We start from the raw sequence: 20,011 nt of genomic DNA, 5'->3' as shown, positions 1-20,011 counted from the left end.
GTATTCTTCAATCATGGTAGGGTAGATTTGGTGTATTGACCAACTTATGAATGATTGATCATTGTTGATATTGCATTACTAATTAACTTGTTTACTCTTAGATTCCCAATGTTACTAAATTAACACATAATCTTGACCCTGCTGAAATTGTTTAATTGAATAGTCATTTCTTGAATATGGAACACTGTATTATCAGTGTAAGGTATCAATGTAGAAATTCTTATATTGCACAAACATTATATATAGTGAACAGTTGGGTCTGACAGCAAGTTTGCCAGACTCTATACTGGCTACATAGCCAAGCCAAATATTGCCTCTTTACAGGGTTGAGAGAGTTCATTAGCCATAATATTAATCAATCTGATAACAATGTACTGTGTACACTATCTCCTACCTGTATAGGTATTTTGGAAACATTACAATTTTGACGCCTACCCATGTTCAAATTGTTTTTTATTTAAAGCGTCGAAATTTTGACACACTGACGATGTTTATATTAAATGAATTGTTTGTACAGATTGTAATGTGCAGTGCAATGAGGTTGCAAAAATAATAGATAGCTAACAGAGGAATGTATGGGAATTGTTTGAAAGTAAAAAATACAGTAACAGTCACTGTATGTGGGGCTTATCTCTGTAGATCAGTTTAAGCTGCCATGTGCACATTTTTGGTCCACACTTTCCATTCTTTTATACATTTGTACTGACAGGGAGTCCAAACATTGCAAAATATACAGAAATGATTGACAAAAAATGTATATTAGATGTTGAAAGAAGTCTTTTCTATTCAGAACTCTGCCTGAAATACATGCAATGTGCAACAGCAATTTTGACATTTATTTAAATAGGTGCACTGAAGTGTTATATATGCCATTTAATACTTTTTCCCTGATGTCCTCAAATGTCCCCCAATGCCTGTTCTTTGTAACTTTTTAAAACAATGCTTACTTGCAGGTTTACTTCGAGAATATCGGAGCAGAAGATATTATGGATGGCAACCCACGGCTGATTCTCGGACTTATATGGACAATTATTCTTCGCTTTCAGATTCAGGAGATTGAAATTGAAGTGGTATGTTGTTTTTATTATGATGCTACAAATGCAGTTTAGTGTTGAAATCTAATCCTTTATGATGAGCATGATTGAGAAGTTTGGTTGTCCTGCCAAGATGTCTGTTAATAAACTATTATCACTTCATGGTTGGTCAGTGAAATTTCACCTTATATAACAGATACCTATTAAAGGCATCCTCCTACTGGATAATTTTTCTAAAATCATGCAGTTTTCCCTAAAATCCTGAACTTACACCAGCTTTTTTAGGGATAATTTATCCCAAAGTCAAAAAGCAAAGGCCTCTTCCCTATTAAATGAGAAAAACCACTGTTGGTTGAGATCTGTCTTCCTCGAGAATGGCTGAAAAGTTGCGTAATAACCAATCTTCATCCTTCATTTCATCAAAAGAAAATAGTAACAGAGCTTGTATTAATGATAGATTGTTGTAAGAAGTTTGAGCATCATGTTACCTGCCCTACTGGAACTGGTAGAAATGGGAAGTCAGTACCGCTAGCATTAATAAAAACTTTACTTTGTTTTGTATAGGATGAAGATGATGAGAGTAGTGAAAAGAGGTCAGCAAAGGATGCACTGTTGCTATGGTGTCAGAGAAAAACAGCAGGGTAAGTAATTCACTCTATTGTATGTCCGTGTAATGCGAGTCGACATTTGGAGGTGTCTGTCTCAAAAGCATATTAGTCCGCCTCAAAACAAAAGATGTCTGCCTCATATTCGTTATGAACTAACATTTTAATGAATCTTAAATAGTTTCACTTTTCGTAAAATCTGTCAGAATGTGATATTTTTTTTTTTTGGTCAAATTTGATTTTCTTGAAATAGTTTGGCTTATCGGGAGGCATGCAGCTTTAAAAAAATTAGAAAAGTGATAGATCTTGTGTTGACAAACATTGGCTCTTTAATAAATTAATTTTTGTTTTCTTGAAAATTATGATTAACTGTACAAACTTAAGTGAATTAAGATATTGTAAATATTTGCTTTACGGAAATGTATTATGATTAATACATGCATGCTGTTTAATATAATTACAAGATCTAACATGATAAAATGCAGATAATATTTTTGTTAGAAATAATTTACATATTAATTACATATTTATCTATTAATGAAGTACTAATCTTGAAAACAATTATGTAGTACATGTTCATGCATACTAATTTTGATAATACTATTTATTATTGACAAAAAAATAACAGACGGTAATGGAATTCTATTTCACCATTGATATCTTATATAAAGTACCCTTCCAAACTATTTTTAACCCTTAACCTGCTAGAATGGAAAGTGATTAGCCTGTGCCACCAGGTTATAACCAGGTCAGCCTGCGCTTCCATGCAGTCTGACTAGGCTCTATAGTGTGGTAGCTCAATTTTGGTATTTTTAGATTGAAATTCTTTCAACTTTAAATGGACTGTGCCAAATATTTAAAGCAGGGAGAATCTATTATATAAATGTAGCAGGTTAAGGGTTAATTATTATAACATGTTATATAACTGTTAACCACCTGCTTATTGCTGTTTAGTGTTGTATAACATGTAATACTGCATGCTAAATATCTTAAAAGAAACCTTTGCATGCTTAATAATGTAAAGGAAACCTTACTTATCTTCATAAAGATATCAAATCGCTTATTAAATTTCAGAAAGAAATTTATATGTCAGAAATGTTTACCAATTGTAATGAAACCAAGAGTTTCATAAACAAATTTTTTCCTTTAAGTATTATTACTCCTCCCACCATAACACTCCCACCCCTGTCAAAAGAACAATATTTACTTATAAAGGTAGCAGAGTAATAAAATAGTCAATAACTTGATTATGTACTCAGGTTTTCTGCTGAAAGAATAAGAGGGTAACGTCAAACAAAAATCCCTTTTCCAGATTATCTTTTTACCAGTTTGTCTACATCTGGAACTTATTAGCCAGCATGTATTTATTTACATAATGAGGCAAATTTATAGAATTGTAGTCGTTTAACAGTATTTTGAACCGTTTTCCAAAAAAATTTGTATACCAGTCAGTAAAGGGCTTCTGGCAGCTGAGTGGTCACTGACGATGCTGACTTAAAATTTCATTTGCAGGTTTCCTTTTTATGCCCCCACAATGTGGGAGCATATAGCGTTGCACTTGTCCGTCCGTCCGTCCGTCCGTCAGTCCGTACGTCCCGAAATCTTGTGAACACAACTCCTCTTAAACTGGATGGCAGATTTTGCTTAAACTTACAGGGATGAACAACCTTAATGTGTAGATGGTAGTAAAGGAAGGATTTTTCGCTGCGACCAAATTTAAGAGAATTATGGCCCTTTGTTGATTTTTTCACTATATACTATGTAGAATTTTTGTGAACGCAACTCCTCTTAAAACCGATGGCAGATTTTGCTTAAACTTACAGGGATGAACAACCTTAATGTGAAGATGGTAGTAAAGGAAGGAATTTTCGCTGCGACCACATTTAACAGAATTATGGCCCTTTGTTGATTTTTTCACTATGTACTAAGTAGAAATTTTGTGAACGCAACTCCTCTTAAACCGGATGGCAGATTTTGCTTAAACTTACAGGGATGAACAACCTTAATGTGAAGATGGTAGTAAAGGAAGGAATTTTTGCTGCGACCAAATTTAACAGAATTATGGCCCTTTGTTAATTTTTTCACTATATACTATGTAGAAATTTTGTGAACGCAACTCCTCTTAAACCGGATGGCAGATTTTACTTAAACTTCCAGGGATGAACAACCTTAATGTGAAGATGGTAGTAAAGGAAGGAATTTTCGCTGCAACCAAATTTAACAGAATTATGGCCCTTTGTTGATTTTTTCACTATATACAATGTAGAAATTTTGTGAACGCAACTCCTCTTAAACCGGATGGCAGATTTTGCTTAAACTTCCAGGGATGAACAACCTTAATGTGTAGATGCTAGTAAAGGAAGGACTTTTTAGCTGCAACCAAATTTAACAGAATTATGGCCCTTTTTTGATTATCACTATATACTATGTTGAAATTTTGTGAACGCAACTCCTCTTCAACCGGATGGCAGATTTTGCTTAAACTTTCAGGGATTAAAAACCTTTATGTGTAGATGGTAGTAAAGGAAGGAATTTTTGCTGCGACCAAATTTAACAGAATTGTGGTCCTTTGTTGATTTTTAGTTTTCAACTTGTGGCACAGGTAGTCCAAAAAATATTTGACCTAGAGTCATAAGATTGACAGAATAGTGCAGGCGTGTGGGGGCATCCGTGTCCTATGGACACATTTCTAGTTTTGGTTCGAATCCTGCTGGTTACATACTAATACTAGGAAGCTATCAAGCTGCTACCAAGAATTTTTTTTTCCATTTTTCACCCAGGGGGCGCTAATTAGAAGGGGGGCTATAAATAGAAACAATACGGTATATTATGGAAGGTCTGTGGTTCTACTTAGGAGTCTGCGCATGACTGAAATAGTGCTTGGAGAACTAAACTTGGGTCTTTATTCATTAACAAAGATAAAAAGTTACCATATAACCTTTATAGGGTTGGTGTGACATAAAACCCAATAAAAAAGACAAATAAGTAATTCACTGAACTTGATTTCACTTTGACTTAACCACCAATTGTTATGTATACTCACCAGTTGTTATATTTTACTCTGTATTTTAAACACCAGTTATTATGGATGACATTTTGAATTTACTCTGTATTTTAATCACCAGTCATTATGTATGAGATTTGTTTGTCCACACATATGTTTGATTTTCGTGTATATTATTATTCATCATCTTCATTCCCTGTTATAAGAAAGAAGGATATAACTATGACATTGTCAATACATTTTATCAATCATCCATCTGCATGTTTTTATCTCTCCTTCAATCTGTACTCCTGTTTTATGTGTACTAGTGGCTTGATGAAGTGACATTAAGTTGATACTTCTTGCCAGGGTTAAATACTTTGAAGAATCCAGGTTATCTGTCTTAAAGCAGTCAGTCAGCAGGCACCCCAGATAACACAAGCTAACGTTTCATAAAGGAATTTAGGTTGCTCCTAAATGCCTTGCATACCTTTTAAATGCAGGAACAAAAAAAATGAAGCTAAACAAGTTAACCAAACATCAAAAATGTCAAATGAATGGAATATTTTATTTGTTTTACAGAAATTGTATATTCCTTATTCCCTTACATGTTGCTTTACATCTGCCAGTGCCCTGTACCTATCTATAATCTGCATGCTGTAAGAAATGAGAAAAAAACACAATAGTTTCACAATTATAGTTTAAGTTAGTGTTTTAAAATGTTTAGTTTTTTTATTGTATTAATTTGTTCTGTTGTATTTTTTTTGGTAGTTTGTGCTTTGTAACAAAACTTTTAGACTTTAAGATTTTACTTTCTGTTTTTATTCCTTCTTTAGAATAATTAATTACAGTATAAATACATAGTATGTATAGTTACAATTAATGAACTTTGTATATATTTAATGTTGTAGGTATCCAGGGGTAGACATTAAAAACTTCACAAGTAGTTGGAGAAATGGACTTGGATTCAATGCTCTTATACACGCACATAGGTAAAACTATTGCTTACGATTAAGTGTTTGAAATCCTGTGTGTTATAAATGTTTAAAATTTTGTTCTTGTTAAAAATGTTTAAAAAAAACCTGTTCATGTTATAAAATGTTTGGAAAATCCTATTCATGTTATTAAATGTTTGGAAAATCCTGTTCATGTTATAAATTGTTTAAAAAATCATGTTCATGGGAATGAAATGTTTAAAAAAAATCCTGTTCATGTTATAAATGTAAAAAAATCCTATTTATGTTATAAAATTAAAAAAAATCATGTTCTTGTTATAAAATGTTTAAAATCATGTTACTCTTATAAAATGTTTAATGGGTATAAAATGTTTAAAAAATCCTGTTCTTGTTATAAAGTGTTTAAAAAATCCTGTTCATGTTATAATTTTTTTAAAAAAAAATTCTGTTCATGTTGTAAAATGTTTAAAAAATCCTGTTCATGTTATAAAATGTTTTTTAAAAAAAACCTGTTCATGTTATAAAATGTTTAAAATTATGTGTTACAAAATTTTAGACCAGACCTGATAGCATATGAACACCTAGACCCAGCAGATCACATTGGCAATTTGAACAATGCCTTTAATGTAGCTGATGATAAACTTGGAATCCACAAGATTCTTGATGCTGAAGGTAAAATTTACTCCATATCCCAATAAAGGTTTAATCGGACCCAAAACTTTTAACTCCTATAAGAAATAGATAGTTTATGAATTGCCCTGGAATAGATAGTGCATGAGTGACCCTTAAATAGATAGGTTATGAACTGCCCTGGAATAGATAGTATATGAACAGCCCTGGTATTGATAATTTATGAACAGCCCTGTAATAGATAGTTATGAACAACCCTGTGAACAGCCCTGTAATAGATGGTTTATGAATGGTCTTGTAATAGATAGTTTTTGAACGGCCCTGTAGCAGATAGTTTATGATCGGCCCTGGAATAGTTTGTGAATGGCCCTGGAATAGATGGTTTATGAACAGCCCTGGAATAGATAGTTTATGAATGGCCCTGGAATAGAAAGTTTATGAACGTCCCTGTAATAGATAGTTTATAAACGACCCTGGAGTAGATATTTTATGAACAGCTCTGCAATAGATATTTAACTTTATGGATGGCCCTGGCAATTGAGATTTGTTCTTCCTAGTATGCTTGTTTTATATTCTGTTAATTTTATTAAATGGATTTTTACTGCTTTGAATTTAGAACTGTCTATAGTTATATATAGTGAATTTCATTTTAAAACAGCAAAGTTAAAGTTTTAAATAAATCAATTTTAAATGACTAAAAACAAAAGGGTTTATCTTTAAATGGCTTGAAATGTTAAAATTCTGTGTTGATCAAATAGAAGTATTTCTTGTCTGACATTTTAATAATTGACAAGTTTAACTCCACATGAAATTAAAGTTTCTTCAAATTGAATAACAGCCGTAACAATAGTGGTTTGCAAACATTATAAAATATACCAACAGGTTTCATGTTTTATTTTTTTTATATTATTTGATATGTAAATTTTACTGAATCATCATGTAATATTATACAATGAAAATGAATTTACACACACTTTCCCTTTCATAAACTATCTGGATAGTTTTTATACACGAAATAATTTAAAGTTCTTGACAAGGTTCAAACACACCGCGGTGCGCGGAAAGTGATTTAAAAGCCAACAACGTTAACCACTCAGCCTCTCACTTTATAAAACCATATGGTGAAAGTCCATTGTTAGTTTTTCTAGCATATAATATAGAGTCTATAATTAATTGCAGATGTTGATGTACCAAAGCCGGATGAGAAGATTATTGTAACCTATGTGGCTTCCTACTATCATTATTTTGCCAAGATGAAGAGTGAGATGACTGGAGGAAAAAGAATTGCCAAGGTAACCATGGAGACAAATGATAAAACTGATTTTTGCCCCAGGGTTTAACTTATAAATCATTGCCTTGAATGTTTCTGAAAGCAATATATTTGAATTCATGCCCCTTTTTAACTAAGAATTTTTATCAGACCAGTGTTAACACTGCATGCAGTGCTCTTGTTAATTTCTGAGATCATATTTGGTCTTTTTGTGGTAAAAACTTGCAGCATTCTTAGATTGACCATAAAATTTTGTTTGTTTCTAAGATCTTTAGGTGAAATGTTTGAACCATAGGGATGATAAATATGAGGAAAGAATTTTTTTCAACTGTGGGTGACATGCGGGTAGGCTTTACAATTTCAACATGTCAGAAAATTTAAGGGCATCTCAATTATTTTTGCTTGCTCTCAGTTATATGTTATATTACTACTATTTTTATTTACCAAATGCAGATATATTTTAGAAAATATATGTTGTAATAGGACCGTTTTGTCCAATTGGTGTTACAGAAAAGTTCTTCTAATGATAAATAAATATTGTAAATAATGGTGTCAAAAGCTATTGTAAGTGTTTTATTATAAGAGGTTACTATTATTTTAGATTGTTGGTTCAATGTTAGAGCTAGAGAAGATGGTAGATGACTATGAGAGCCTTACAACTGTTCTACTGGAGTGGATCAAAGCTAAAATAGTAACTCTTAATGACAGAAACTTTCCAAACTCACTAGAGGGTATACAGAAGGAACTAATCTCTTTCAAAGAGTACAGAACTGTAGAAAAACCACCAAAGTAAGATAAGTTTTATCTTTATATCGTATGAATTTTTGATCTAGGTTGTTCAGTTACATTCCTACTTTGCTGTGTGTCAACACCTTTGCTTATTAATATAGCATAAAGGGACTCTTGGAGTCTTCTTGTCAGTTAAACTGATAAAATCTAGCACTAGACTGACAGCAAAAATAACTCCTTAAAAAAAAGAAAACCTAGAAGATTTTTTTCAGTGGCTAGTAAGTAAAATTCTCAATAGTCAGTGAAATTGCTTAGTAAATAGCCCTTCTTGGTTTTAAATATTAAACCTAATTTCTATGACTATTATATTCAGCATTGTAAATTTCATTAGAACTGGCAATATGTTTTTGCAAATCATTGTGAAATCTCCTAATTCAAGAACAATGTTTTATAATTTAATACTTTATTGAATAAGTTTTGTTGTTGTTTTCTGTGGAACTTGCTTGTAGTATTTACAAGATTGACTTTTGTTTGCAGAATGTTTCTTAGATATTGCCCTTTCATTTGTTTCAGGTTACGAGAGAAAGGCAACATAGAAGCAACATTTTTCAACATACAGGCCAGATTAAAAGCCAATGGACAGAAATTATACAATCCCCCTGAAGGCTTCCTTATTCATGACATAGAAAGTGCCTGGATGAGGCTAGAGAAATCAGAACACATCCGAGAAACTTCACTCCGAGATGAATTAATCAGGTACTGTTAGATACACCACATGTCTACTTAGTTTTTACTAAAAAGGCTATGTTTGAATTTGTATAAGACTTGTTAAATTAGCTCATCTTATTTTGAGGTATTTTTTGTTAAAATGAAATTTTATCTTATTACTGTTTTACATTCAAAGGGGAGTAACTACCACAGACTGAAAATGACATAGTATTGCTCTTGTACCTGCCCAGTTTTGGTACAATCAGATATTGTTTGTTTATAATAGTTATAAAGTTTTTGCTGATAAATTATGTAGTTTTAATTGTAAAAACAACTAAGAAAAAAGCAAATTGATTATAAACTTGATTTTATACCTCATAATAAATGAATTTTAGAAAGGTGTCTGACATTGAATATAATGCACATGAATGAGTTTTAAAAATTGTTTAATATAAGAAAAATTACAATCAAAGGCTTAGAATTTAAATACTGTAATCTTCATTTTGCAGACAAGAAAGATTAGAACAGCTAGCACAGAGATTTAGAAGAAAGGTAAATAAATTGACTCCTAGATCTATTGTTTATGATATTTCTATTTTTATGCAGTTTATTTGGAGAGTTTTGATAAATTGCTGCAGATCATTTGTTTTTCAGGCTTCAAAATTAAACCTCAGATGTTAAAACATATATAAAGCACATTAGTTATATATAGTTAAGTGATATATGACTTTATCTCATTTATGACATTACCACTTACTTAATAAGCACACATCAGGAAAAAAATCTATCGTTATGTCTCTAATAAATGGTAGGACTGATAAAAATAATTAAAATTTTATTATATCATCATTTAGAAGTGGTTTGTATTTCATTAATTTTCAGGCTGAAATCCGAGAGTCATGGTTGATGGACATGATGCAAATATTGGATGAAAAAATGGTTTGTAACAATGCAGCACAAGCTGAGGCAGCCATTAAAAAACATGAAGCAATTAGCGCTGAAATTCTTGCCAGAGTAAGTATGATAATCTAGGTAGAAATGTAATTCAAATTGAGGTATTTTAAGTTGTTAGCGTCATATTTCTGCCATCTTCCTTTAGCTTTTTCAGCTGAAAAAGGATGATGATCAAGTAAAAATAGACATGCTATGAGATGTATCAAATAAAAGAAATCGTATGTTTGTTCCCGTTCAACCAGTACTGATAGTTTTGAATGAAATTTCTACTTCACTATACCTAATATTTTCATCTATGATATTCATTTAACAAGTTCTGAGATTTTCACATATGGTTTCCATTCAGGATGTACTGAGAATTTCTTGTGTGGTTTCTAGTCAACCAGGACTGAGAATTTAAAGATGTTCTAATTCATCCATTTATACTGTTAACTTTCTTTGAGGCCATTAATGAGGTTGGAGATCATGTTTAATGAGCACATATTACTTTGTTTCAAATTAAATATATTTTAATTCCTTCAATTGTAGTGGTAGTAAAACATGATTTATTTTTCTAAAATTTCTGTCAAATACTAAATAATTATGTGTCTTTAGAATGGAATAGAAATTTTACTTAGAACTGTACATCATTTTAGATAACATTTTCTACACAAATACAATGTAGAAAGGAGTAAAAATTTGGCAGATTTGATGAAATCAAGTACACTGATTTACCAATTGTTGTATTGCAGATTAAAGTACATATTTTATATGTTTTATTTATAGAAAGACAGATACAAGGCATTAAATACATTAGCTGTAGAACTGGTTCAAGGAAATTATCATCAGAAGGCAGCAGTACAGAAAAAGTAAGACACAGTTTTAGATAGTCTTTGTCTATTTTCAGAATATACGTGGATTTATACGTTTGTGCCGGACTGTCCCTAAAATGTTGTGAGGTTTCAAAGGCGTTACACGGCGTACACATGTCTGGTGTGTTTAGTGGGGTTTCAAATTAATTGATCCACCCCTCTAGCTCATTATAGGGAGTATCAGATTAGTCACCCCAAAGATTGCTGGCTCCATCCTCTGGTGACGGTTGATCTAGGTCATTGCGTCTAATAGTCATGTTGGATAAGTAGTCGGTCACTTTTGCAGAGAAATTGGTATTCACTAGTAAGCTATCCAGGAAAGATGATATGGTTTGATTAACTAGAAAAACAAATAATAATTGGATAAAGCTCAAGGTCACTAGGCTAAAATAGATTTTTTTGCTTTCCCTGACAATAAGATGTGTCATATCAACATCAGAATGCATCCCTTAGTTTCAACTGTCAGCTAAAATCAATAGGTCTCTGGTTGGATCCCTTTGGCATGGCAAAATTTCTTTGTGATAATTTATCATGGACATTGAATTTAACAGTCATTTGTTGTTCACCACTTATTCAGAAATCATGTAAGATTATAGTTATTCACTTGAAGAATAATTGGTAATTGCTGGTGAGTTATCCAGGAAAGCAAACAAATAAAAACCTAGGACAAACTATGAAATTGTTTTATACTTTTAGAGATGACTATATTAGACTGAAATGGCAGGAGCTGTTGGACAAATTAGAACAGAGGAAACTTACACTAGCAGGATTTAATAATTTAATGGCAATGTTCAGAGAAATTGAAACTATACAAGAAGAGTTGAAAGAAGTGGAGGTATTTATATTTTTGTCAAGTTTCAAAGTGAATAGGAAATAACACTGGATGAAAAGATCAGTCTTAAACCATTTGAAATGGATGAAATGTTCAAATTTATTTTGTCTTAGAACAGATTACATGTACCAGTACCCAAAATATGATTGCATGTGAAAATGCAAAATTGATTATCAAACATAGTTAAAACGTCTCCTATATTGTATTTATCTTAAATTTTACAATTCAAAACATTTTTAGTTAATCATTATAATTGGTTTATTGACAGTCTTTGATTTTAATAACTCGGAAATTTTCAAGCTCAATAAATGAATTGTGACATCTTCATACCGCCTCCGTGGTCGAGGGGTTAGAGTCGATGACTTCTAATCCAGTTACCTCTCTGGCGTGGGTTCGATCCCTGGGAGATGCTTTGGTAGTTTAGCGCGGAGGAAGGTAGTCTAGTACTGGTGTAACTCTCCAGGTACGATGGTTAGGAAACTACCCGCCTATATGACTGAAATACTGTTGGAAAAAGGTGTAAAATGAAACAAACAAACAAGACATCTTCATAGTTGAATTTTTGAGTTGAATTTTTGATAGTTCAATAACTGAATTTTTGTTAGCTTGAGAATTGAATGTTGGTTGCTCAGTAAATGAACTTTAAATAATTCAACTGAATTTTTAAGTTGCTCGATATTTAAATTCTTGATAATTCTGTATCTGAATTTTTCATGTTTAGAATAAGGTGAAGTTAGAGGATTGTGGGAAGCACCTGCTGGCGGTGGAGGAGTACCTACAGCAACATAGTCTACAGGAATCACAACTCCATTCTCTTGCCAAACGAGTTCGGAATCTCAACAGACGGTCAAAATCATACGCAGATCCAAACCATCCAGAGATGAAAGTCCTTGATCAAAGATTAGATACTCTCAATTCAGAATTAGAAAAGTAAGCAGTACCGTCAGTTTCCATAGAAATAGCGTTGGGTGTTGTTATTAAGCAGATATTAACAATATTGATGTTAATTTATTGTTAGAAATTAGGATGGGTTACAGTGGTTTGGGGATTATATACAACTAAAGCATTATTTTTTTCTGTGAAAATATTTCAAATTTAGATGGACTTGCTTCATAAATGGGCTTCTGAGGCTGAGAGGTTGTGGTGCACTGCTGTAGGTTTGAAACAATCAAGAGACCTTCAATCCTTTGTTATACGAAAGCAATTCAGCTAATTTTAGGAAGACCAGTAGCGCTACTCCGGTGCTCTCTTATGGCCGAGGTTTTCTTCAAATAGTAATGCTTGAAAGCTGATCATGCCGTATAACCTTTAAAATGTTTAATGACATATATCCATTCCAGAATCTCAAAAGACTGGATTTCTTTCCCTATGTTCCTAACTTTAAAAGTAGAGCTTTAGAAGAATCTTTGTATGAAACTATTAAAGCATTCTTGATTATTTTACTTTCAGGGTGAACAATTTAAGCACAAAGCGTAAGAAGAACCTTGAAGTAGCGAAGGCATATTTTCAGTTTTTACAAGACTCAGAGGAAGAGGAAAGATGGGTGCTAGAAAAGATAGGGATTGTAAAACAGACAGATATTGGCAAAGATCTCAATGCCGCATGTGTTCTTCTTAAACGGCATGAGGTATGGAGGATTTGGTGTTAATGATGTTATTTTATTGGAAATAATCAAGATTACTGCATTCAGGCTATCTAAATCTATGTCATTCCTTTTGAAAAAAAATCTTTCACACATCCAAAATTTTCAACTAAAATCATATTTCATTATGAATATTGAATGAAACTCTGTACAAAATAAGAAAAATGTATCATTTGTTAAAAAAAACCCCTTCCTTTGGATCTTTTGCACCTTATTATTGTTTGACTTGAATATTTTAACTTGAAAAAACAACAACATTAATTAAGAAAATGATGAAATTTTAAATTTACAGCAAGTTGAAGCTGAAATGGCAGGCCGGTTCCCAGTATGTGAACAGGTGTGTGGTAAAGGCCAGGACTTGGTGAACACGGGACACAGTGCTCGATCAGAGATTGGCTCCCGTATCAAATCCTTGATGGATAAATGGAAACAGCTTCAAGAACTGGCAGCTACAAGGAGAACTAAACTAGAGGATGGCATTGAAGCTCACCAGGTAAAAGTTGTCTACCTTTGTAAAAAATAAATTTTACCTCTGTTTAACCCTTAACCTACTAAATTTGTGCAATGTTTGTACATGATCAATTTTTGGGATGTCATGATAAAATTTGTAATAAGTAAGTCTACAGGCCATCTAAAGTGATTTTAGGGAAATTAGCATGTTATTACTATGTACATTGTGGTGACACTAAGCATTTTAGGTCAATGGTAAAAGCGGTTTTTAGGACAATTACTCTGTCCTTTGATAGAGGAATTTAAAATAACTTTTGAATTGAAATGTTGAACATGATTATCAAAATCAGGAAAGAAATGTTATTATGCAATTTTGAGGGTACAGCACCCTATTATGATGTCACTGTTGGTCTTCAGTATTATGTTGACATTGTTTTCAGTATGTTGACATTGTTTTCAGTATTAAGTTGACATTGTTTTCAGTATTAAGTTGACATTGTTTTCAGTATTATGTTGACATTGTTTTCAGTATGTTGACATTGTTTTCAGTATGTTGACATTGTTTTCAGTATGTTGACATTGTTTTCAGTATTAAGTTGACATTGTTTTCAGTATTATGTTGACATTGTTTTCAGTATGTTGACATTGTTTTCAGTATCATGTTGACATTGTTTTCAGTATTATGTTGACATTGTTTACAGTATTATGCTGATGCTAATGAAGCAGAATCTTGGATGAAGGAGAAGATGCCACTGGTAACAAGTGATGATTATGGTAAGGACGAGGGCAGTGCTCAGACTTTACTGTCCCGACACAACAGACTGGAGGGTGAGATCAAAACATTTGGTAGTGAGATTAAGAGACTCGATGAACTTGCTCAACTAATGACAAAGGCTGCCAGTGAACATAATGTAAGTTAACCTCTTTTAGGGTGATCTGCAAAACAGACTCAGCATTTTGTAGTAAATTTTAGAACAGAGTGATGAAAAGAAATTGCATCATTCTGTTGAAATTTTTACCTCAAATGCCTCAAGTATGTTCTGATACCTTGCATTACCTGCTGAACCTTGACCGTGGTAAATAACTAAAAATTTACTTGACCATCTTTCAAGCTAGACAATGCCATTCATCGTTTATAGGAAAAATTTCAAAATAAATGCTGACTGAATAGTAAATAAAATTAATGTAACATAGTTATACTGATCTTTGTTTAATTTGCTTTTGATACTGTCTTTAAAACATCTTTCAAGTGAACTTATATTTCAAAGGTGAATATCACAAAAAAAATTTCAGCACACTATTCATTATTCTTATTTCAGATAAGTCTCGAAAAGTTTAAACCAGCTGAGAATGGACAGAAGTCAGATGATGAAATGTATGAAGATGAAGTTGTTGAAAGACCTCATGAGATTGATGTTGAAGAGGTAATCCTAGATGTTATATATTTACATCTTTCAAACACTTAATCAGATGAATTTGTGTTATAAATTTGCCCTGATTTGAATTTGGAACATTCCATTCCAAGTTTAAGGGGTTTGTTATTAAAATACAAAAATTGCATAGATATTCATCATCTGCTTGTTATTAGAGGGATAATTAATGAGAAAAATAACTTTCTTAGGGTTAAGTGTAGACTGGATAATTATTAAAAGTATCAAAGAAAAGACAACTCTCTTGATTGAATCATATTGTCTGTGAGGGTAAGATTTTTGAAAGAATTGTCTCCCTTGTTTAATGTGCCAGATGTAGTAAAATGGTCAACAGCTTGATCATCATCATATCAATAGGAGTGTCATCCCTAGGGGCGGTAAACACAGTCTGTTACAGTTCATTTGAACAAGTTTAATGTGGCATACACTTAAATTTAACATACAAAGATTGTTTTGTTTACTTGCAAAACTGAAAGCATTTTTTTTTTCTGTTTAAATATTGCATGTGCTAACTTCATACAAATTTTATGGTTGACCTTGATATGAAATTATTTTATCAAATTGTATATAAAAAAACCCAAACATTTATACATTCCTTAAAACTTTGATCTTAAGCAGGATGAAATTTGGTTTGCTTGCAAAAAATAATAATGATGATATTTATTATGAGTTCTTTATCATATACAGGGGAACACATATTGTATAATTGTTTATGCATAACCATTGATAATAAAATTTGAAAATTTGAATGTTAATTTGATATGGCTGCATAATGATTTCATTGCAGATACATGAGAAGGAAGTGTTACAAGATTATGTAGAAACTCGTAAAATACCGCAAGTGAAAGCTGCTTACACTTACAGAGGACAGGGGATGACGATAGAAAAAGGGGAGGTAATCATAGAATTGTTTTCTCTGGCATTGTTTGCATTACTATAAAAGACAAGGGAAGTAATCAGTGAACCGTTTCTGGCATTGTCTGCACTACTTTTTAGGCAAGGGAAGTAATAAGTGAATGTTTTTGACCGTGTTTGCATTGTTATAGTTATAAAGGGAGGTAATTGTTGTATTGTTCTGACATGGTTTCATTAATATATGAAAAAAAGGAGTAAATAATAGTTAGGTTTTTGCATTGTTTACAGGACTTATGAGAAGGAATAGTTAAAATCATTTTTATTTCCTTTTTGCATAACTGTATAGTAATAATTAAATTATTTCTGTAACAGTTTGCTTGATAATTATAAAAGGCAAGGGGGATAATCATTTTTTTCTGGCTCTGCTATATTATAGAGAAAGGGGACGTAATCATTTAATTTTCCTGTTATGTGTACTTTTTGTCGGTGTAGTTACCATTAAACAATATTATAAACAAACCCAAGACAGTTCTTTTCAGTAATTACATTTATTATACAAAATATAACAAAAATAGTCATGAAAGCACAAACAATAAAAAACAACTTGTTCTTTAGATCACAACCTCTTCAGGGTTGTCTGGGATAACAACAACAAAAAACATAGCACTATTGAAAAAAATAAATAATATAACAACCAGTTTACAGTTGAATAGAAACATTTCTGAGCAAAATGTTGGGAGATCAATATCATCAGTTATCTGAAGTTGTTACATATTGCAAGAATTGTAGATAATGTACAGGGATGGTGATAAGCATGTTGCTGTATAAACTATAAACATTATATTCTCATTTGAGTTGAAGATTAAGTATGCACATGCAATATATTAATTACAACTATCCACATGTCATTAAAGGCGTCGTTTGAGTGTTTTTATCTGTTGTTGCCACTTTCTCAAGATTAGTTCTATCTGCATATACTTTACAAAGAATAAGTTTCTTGACCTTGCATCTTGTTTACTGACCTTGCACCTATTTTAGATCCAAATTATTTGTTAAATTTTTTAGTTGAAAATCACTTTATAGTCCTTGGAACTAAAATAATATGATATGCAGTTACAGAATCTAGGTAACAGAGTTAACATTAGAATTAAGGAAAAGACCTTCGGAATGTAATTGTAGTAAGGGTCAAGAGGTCAAGGTCATAGTGACCTGCAGCTTAAAATATAAATTTTTATTTCTTATCTGCCAAAAGAACAATAGTTTACAATTACCTGTAAATAAATGTTGCTTATCTTGTAAAACTTAATGAACTTGTCCAGCTTCCAGTTTTGGGACAGTCCATTGTCAACTTTAGGGATATCAAGATTAAAATGTGAAGGCAGTCAACAGTATAAAGTAAGGTCAGACTACAGGATGTGCAGGCTGACCTGGCTTTATACTGTTGGCAAAGGTTCATCACTTGTGCCACTTGTTCTCCTAAAAGTTCAAGGTCAAAGTGTGTCGCACAAAGATTTTATTATATACTAGTATAGCACCATGAAATATTCTCTTTGGGCATGTAGCATACCTCTATTATAATTATTTAAAGTTTATACCACTTTTTTACATAGAAAATTTCATCCCTGACTTAAAGATATCAAATATTTTAAAACATTTTTCAACATATCTTTAACACAATGTAAAATGACCTGAATGTGACACCAAAGTCCACCAAATCTAATTTAGTCTCCATATTGGAAATGGTTGATTTATTTCCACCTACTGTTTTCTGTCTTACTACACATCCTGTGCTTTGTTTTTTTCCTTCTTGTTTCCCTAACTTTTTAAATGGCTGCAGAGGCTTTCTTGTTATATAATAAATGTACTAATGAGATGTTTTGATCTTGACTTATTCATTCCCGCCACAGAAACAGTAAATATTCCCTCTAGATATCACAAATAAGTAAGCAATTAAAACAGATTTATACCATTTTTGAGGTCAAATTTTTAGAAAATGTTTTTTTCGATCAATGCGATTAAAATGTGCCCTTTATTAATGCCATGCCTTCATGTTAAACATAAGACAACTTAATAAGTGAAGTACTCAAGTTGGCTTTTGAATGCTAAAATACTGTGAAATTATTGACAAAGTATATAGTTAAAGCTTACATAAGGCATGTTGAGCCAAGAATATGTTACATAAATTGCATCAAACTACAGATCAAAAATAGCCCTAAAATATGACCAATTAACTCTTTTATTTAAACAGGGTAGAGGTTTGGTAAAAGAAATAGTAAAGTCATTAATATTAATTACAAAGGGCTGTAAAATGTATTGTAAATATTAAATTTTGTATGCTTCTTAAACTCTTGGAACATATTTTTCTAAAGTTTGATTTTATTCAGATAGTTCACTTATCTAGGGACCGGCAGCACTGGTTATATTTGTTACGGTTTTCTTGCTGATATTTCCCTGATATATATTCACTATGGTTCTTCAATATCTGTGGATCCATTTACAGATTTTACCATGACATGTTTGCAGGAAAGAGCACTCGATGCTCTTTTACCGTTCTCTATATTGTGACCAACAGCATTTAGGTGAGGCTTTTCAGAGTTTAACTCAGTAAAGCATGTGTCTTTACCAAATGTTGGTGATTTGACCTCCACACTTGGTAAAAATCTGACATTTTTTGGCGAACATTCATGGCTCTTTGGTAACATTGAGGAATTACGTAACTCCTCCAGTGCATGTTCAAGTGTCGCTATCTGGTTGTCATGCTCGTGATTTATTGTAAGGTTGTTTGCATGAGATATAGTCCCGTTCCCAGTTTGGCTGCGTGTATCTGAGGAAAATTTGTCTGGGAACTTTTCATGCAGAAAAACAGAGTAGAGTAAGTGTTTATATGCTGTCCTGAAATCTCTCCGGAAGATTCCGTAAATGAGTGGGTTGATTGCACTGGCTACGTACCCTAAAAGTGCAGATAAGAGATTCACTGGTCCAGGAATGGGATCCTTACCATTTGCTAACACTTTAATTAACTTAGTCACACTAAAAGGAGTTGTACAAACGAAATATGCGAAAACAACCACAAGTAAACTCCATACAATTTTTGAGCGATCTGAGACTTTGCGCTTATTTTTCTCATGCGCCCTGGAATCTCCTGTTGTGTTAATTGCCACCTGAGCTTTTTGTTTTTTCACTTCCTGTAGAATCTTTGAGTAGCAGTAGATCAGTACAATTCCAGGTATGAGAAAGCAAAGGAGAAAAGCAAGTACGACGTAAATGATGGAGTCCGGTCTGTAATTATGCCATTGTATGGCACATATAGCTTCCCAGTAATCAAATGCCACCCATCCTGCTATAGATGGAGCTATTCCAAATGTAATCCCTTGAATCCATGTAAAGGCAATGACCATCACCATCCTCTTTCTAGTGACGAATAAAGGGTAGGATAAAGGATGCATGACGGCATGGTAACGATCTATGCTGATACAGCAAAGTGTTAACATTGAAACAATGATCAAGCAGTAGTTAGTAGCACAGATGAAATCACACCAATGTCGTCCAAATATCCATTCGTCCGTTATCAAAGCCAACGAGGCACTCAGCATAACAAGTAAAGTGGTTGGTAGATCCGTGACACTTAGGTTGACAATAAAGAAGATTTGAAACTTCTTTCCGCATTGTGTCTGTTCAGGCAGATTACTGCTATTACAGCTCCATTTCCGAATATGGATGTCAGCATAATAATGATAAGGAACAAATGGCAAAACATTTTCATAGGTATTCCTCAGGTGGAATTGATCTACTTCTTCACCTAATACACTTTGGCTTGTATTTCCATCAAATGTAGAGTTTTTCGCCAATCATTCTGAATGTCAGAACAAAGTCATTATCCTGAAATAAGAATTACAATATTCACTATATGTTTAACACAGTTATATGAATGTGACCACCTAAAACAATTAATTTAAATTATCATTAAATCACCATTATCTTGGGAAATACATTAGTGCTGTTGCCAGTAAAAAATCATTTCAAAAATGATAAATTGTTCAATTTTCTTTTCAAGTCAGATGCTCAAAAATTAATATTTATTA

The 20,011-nt window shown here is 32.4% G+C and overlaps 2 protein-coding genes across 2 annotated transcripts in view; one reads left to right on the top strand and one right to left on the bottom strand.

Annotated features, from left to right (window-relative positions):
* LOC132732410 (spectrin beta chain-like) overlaps positions 1–16,014 on the top strand; it is a 32,726-nt gene extending 16,712 nt beyond the window's left edge. Inside the window, exons 4-20 of the mRNA XM_060718826.1 lie at positions 954–1,070; positions 1,599–1,675; positions 5,534–5,614; positions 6,135–6,250; positions 7,388–7,500; positions 8,080–8,267; positions 8,781–8,963; positions 9,425–9,467; positions 9,798–9,929; positions 10,635–10,717; positions 11,417–11,555; positions 12,274–12,482; positions 13,002–13,179; positions 13,487–13,687; positions 14,346–14,555; positions 14,964–15,068; positions 15,862–16,014. Coding sequence (XP_060574809.1) covers positions 954–1,070; positions 1,599–1,675; positions 5,534–5,614; positions 6,135–6,250; positions 7,388–7,500; positions 8,080–8,267; positions 8,781–8,963; positions 9,425–9,467; positions 9,798–9,929; positions 10,635–10,717; positions 11,417–11,555; positions 12,274–12,482; positions 13,002–13,179; positions 13,487–13,687; positions 14,346–14,555; positions 14,964–15,068; positions 15,862–16,014 — 2,328 coding nt within the window. The remainder of the gene's footprint in view (positions 1–953; positions 1,071–1,598; positions 1,676–5,533; positions 5,615–6,134; positions 6,251–7,387; positions 7,501–8,079; positions 8,268–8,780; positions 8,964–9,424; positions 9,468–9,797; positions 9,930–10,634; positions 10,718–11,416; positions 11,556–12,273; positions 12,483–13,001; positions 13,180–13,486; positions 13,688–14,345; positions 14,556–14,963; positions 15,069–15,861) is intronic.
* A 453-nt stretch (positions 16,015–16,467) lies between these two features.
* LOC132732409 (octopamine receptor beta-3R-like) lies at positions 16,468–19,522 on the bottom strand. The gene has a single exon (XM_060718824.1). It carries the CDS (start codon positions 19,520–19,522, stop codon positions 18,395–18,397), a length of 1,128 nt encoding a protein of 375 aa, XP_060574807.1. The 3' UTR covers positions 16,468–18,394.
* Positions 19,523–20,011: the final 489 nt, after the last annotated feature.

This window comes from Ruditapes philippinarum, unplaced genomic scaffold (assembly GCF_026571515.1).
Source record: "Ruditapes philippinarum isolate M1 unplaced genomic scaffold, ASM2657151v2 ctg1544_1_1_1_1, whole genome shotgun sequence".
NCBI classification, from domain to species: Eukaryota; Metazoa; Mollusca; class Bivalvia; order Venerida; family Veneridae; genus Ruditapes; species Ruditapes philippinarum.
The sequence above is the reverse complement of the archived record's forward strand: the minus strand, read 5'-3'. Positions and strand labels throughout refer to the sequence as shown.

Excerpts from the sequence above, each read along its gene's own strand:
- LOC132732409 (XM_060718824.1), bottom strand. The coding sequence starts at position 19,522 with ATGCTGAGTGCCTCGTTGGCTTTGATAACGGACGAATGGATATTTGGA.